Genomic DNA, 2,164 nt, shown 5'->3' with positions numbered 1-2,164 from the left:
AAAATAGTTCCTGATATAAATAAATTAATGATTAATGAACTTTTTCCGCCTCAGATTTTTTCAATTTTTAATATGTAAACAAAACATTGACCAATTTGACAGCTCAAATGGAATAGTGAAGGCGCTAAGTGCCTACAAAAAGATTCTTAAACTAGAACAAATTTCCAATTTTCTCATATATAATTATGTGGGATTTTCTTTCGCTAAGGGCTCGCTATCGACTTATAAACTAATAATGGTAGGACCTGTAAATGTCCTAAAAACATTCTCAGCGCTAAACTATAAATAAATAAGCAATATGGCGCTGACTGGGTACCGTGCAAGAGAGTGAGAGAATGTCCCCATCCTACTCCTACCTACAAAAGAGCATACCTTAACTAGTTCTACCAAGATGAGAATGAATTGAATATTAAATATTTACCCGACTGCGCGACGAAAGGAAGTGGTAATGTGTTTAGCAGTCCATATATATGTTTATGTATGTGTGTTCGTATTTGGCACACTAAAGACCTAACGCGTAGATAGATTTTGATGATTCTTACGTCAATCGATTTTATCGTTATCTCTGTCATACGTCTATAATCACCACCCAGGGAACAAAGCTAGCTTTACAGAGGCTGCCTTTTTCTTAAATTGGCACAACTTTTCAACACAGAAAGTATATGTATCGCACCGTCTATATTACTACGTCTATGGTAACAAGTATGCTATCCAAGGTGATAGAACAGAGATCAGTGGTACATAGGCGTACAGTTTAAAATTTGTTTACAAAATCACATAAAAAAATTTGTTTTTGTAAATGTAAAGAACAATAAAACAAAAATTTAGTAATTACTTATACATTGAAATCGAATTCAAGTGTATTATCGATACAAATAACAGAACCTGTAAGTATTTTTTAATCAATAGAATTTATAGAAAATGTTTAGAAATTATTTATAACCTCAAAATTAATCTTATAGGAAATGTCTGGACCCGGCGTCGAATCAATGATTGTAGAAGAAAAGCCTGCTGCTGAAAAACCAGTAGATCGAGAGAAGGTACTTTGTACAATTACCAAAAAATATAATTAAGCAAAAATTGTATTTTTCAAATCTTATTTTTCAGACATGTCCATTACTTTTACGAGTATTTGTAACCCATAATCGACATAACAATTTAAATGAATATGCACGGGGTAATGTTCCTGCAAATGAATTACAAATTTATACATGGCAAGATGCAACATTACATGAATTATCATCTTTGGTACGTGAAGTCAATCCTGATACACGTAAAAAAGGAACATATTTTGATTTTGCATTAGTATATCCTGATATGCGAGCTCCTACATATCGTATGCGTGAAATTGGTACAACATGTACCGGACAGAAAGGTGCTGATGATTCAAAAACATTAAGTCAATGTAGGTTTACAATTGGTGATTATATGGATATTGCTATAACACCACCTTATCGTCCATGGAATCCATTAATGCGAAGGACACATCCCGCCCATCAAAGACAACGTCAATATTAATTTTCTTAAATGTTTTTAATTATTTCTATTATGGTAACCGTTTGTAGTTTTATGTATCATTAATTTTTCATTTTTAATTATATTTGTAAATGAATTTAATGTTTTATGTATCTGACATTCATTTTATTTCCTTTCCCAAGTCATTTCCTGCAAATTTTCTCTCACATGTTTCACAATTTCTCAGAAATTAATTTACGAATCAGTTTCTAGATTAAATAAATAATCTCTACCTAATAAAAATCGATTTTACGTAAGATCTACCTAAATCTTTACCGATATAGTCATCTGGTCTAAAAGTCAAAATTCAGATAGATCGTAAGAAACATAGAATAACTTTATTATAGTGTTCAGTGTTGCCAGAATGGCTTGATATGAAAGTTATAAAATTTACCTGCTCTCAGTGTTGCCACAGTGGTTTGGTTGAAGCCGTTGAAACAAATAAATAATATGCATGTTACTGTCAAATCCCATAACCAGTCAAAATTGCTTCTAACTGTCAATAATAGTACAACAAATAAGCCGGGAAGCATAGGAAAAGTTGGGTAACAGCACCGATTTGAATGAAACTTTTTGTAAGGTGTTTATAGGACTCCAAGGAACATTCAACCAACTCACATGGGTCACATACCCCAGTGGGGGGGGGGGC

At 32.7% G+C, this 2,164-nt stretch overlaps 1 protein-coding gene across 1 annotated transcript; it reads left to right on the top strand.

Annotated features, from left to right (window-relative positions):
* Positions 1-728: 728 nt before the first annotated feature.
* LOC123300645 (histone deacetylase complex subunit SAP18) lies at positions 729-1,612 on the top strand. Its single transcript, XM_044883243.1, has 3 exons — positions 729-887; positions 963-1,040; positions 1,108-1,612. Exons 2-3 carry the CDS (start codon positions 966-968, stop codon positions 1,516-1,518), a joined length of 486 nt encoding a protein of 161 aa, XP_044739178.1. The 5' UTR covers positions 729-887; positions 963-965; the 3' UTR covers positions 1,519-1,612.
* Positions 1,613-2,164: the final 552 nt, after the last annotated feature.

The sequence above is a fragment of the Chrysoperla carnea genome, chromosome 5 (assembly GCF_905475395.1).
Source record: "Chrysoperla carnea chromosome 5, inChrCarn1.1, whole genome shotgun sequence".
NCBI classification, from domain to species: domain Eukaryota; kingdom Metazoa; phylum Arthropoda; class Insecta; order Neuroptera; family Chrysopidae; genus Chrysoperla; species Chrysoperla carnea.
Note: the sequence above shows the minus strand (reverse complement) of the source record. Positions and strands in the feature narration are given on the sequence as shown.

Bases quoted from the DNA above. Each gene is read 5' to 3' on its own strand.
- LOC123300645 (XM_044883243.1), top strand. From the start codon at position 966: ATGTCTGGACCCGGCGTCGAATCAATGATTGTAGAAGAAAAGCCTGCT. The intron at 1,041-1,107 runs GTACTTTGTACA...CTTATTTTTCAG, and splicing joins AACCAGTAGATCGAGAGAAG to ACATGTCCATTACTTTTACG.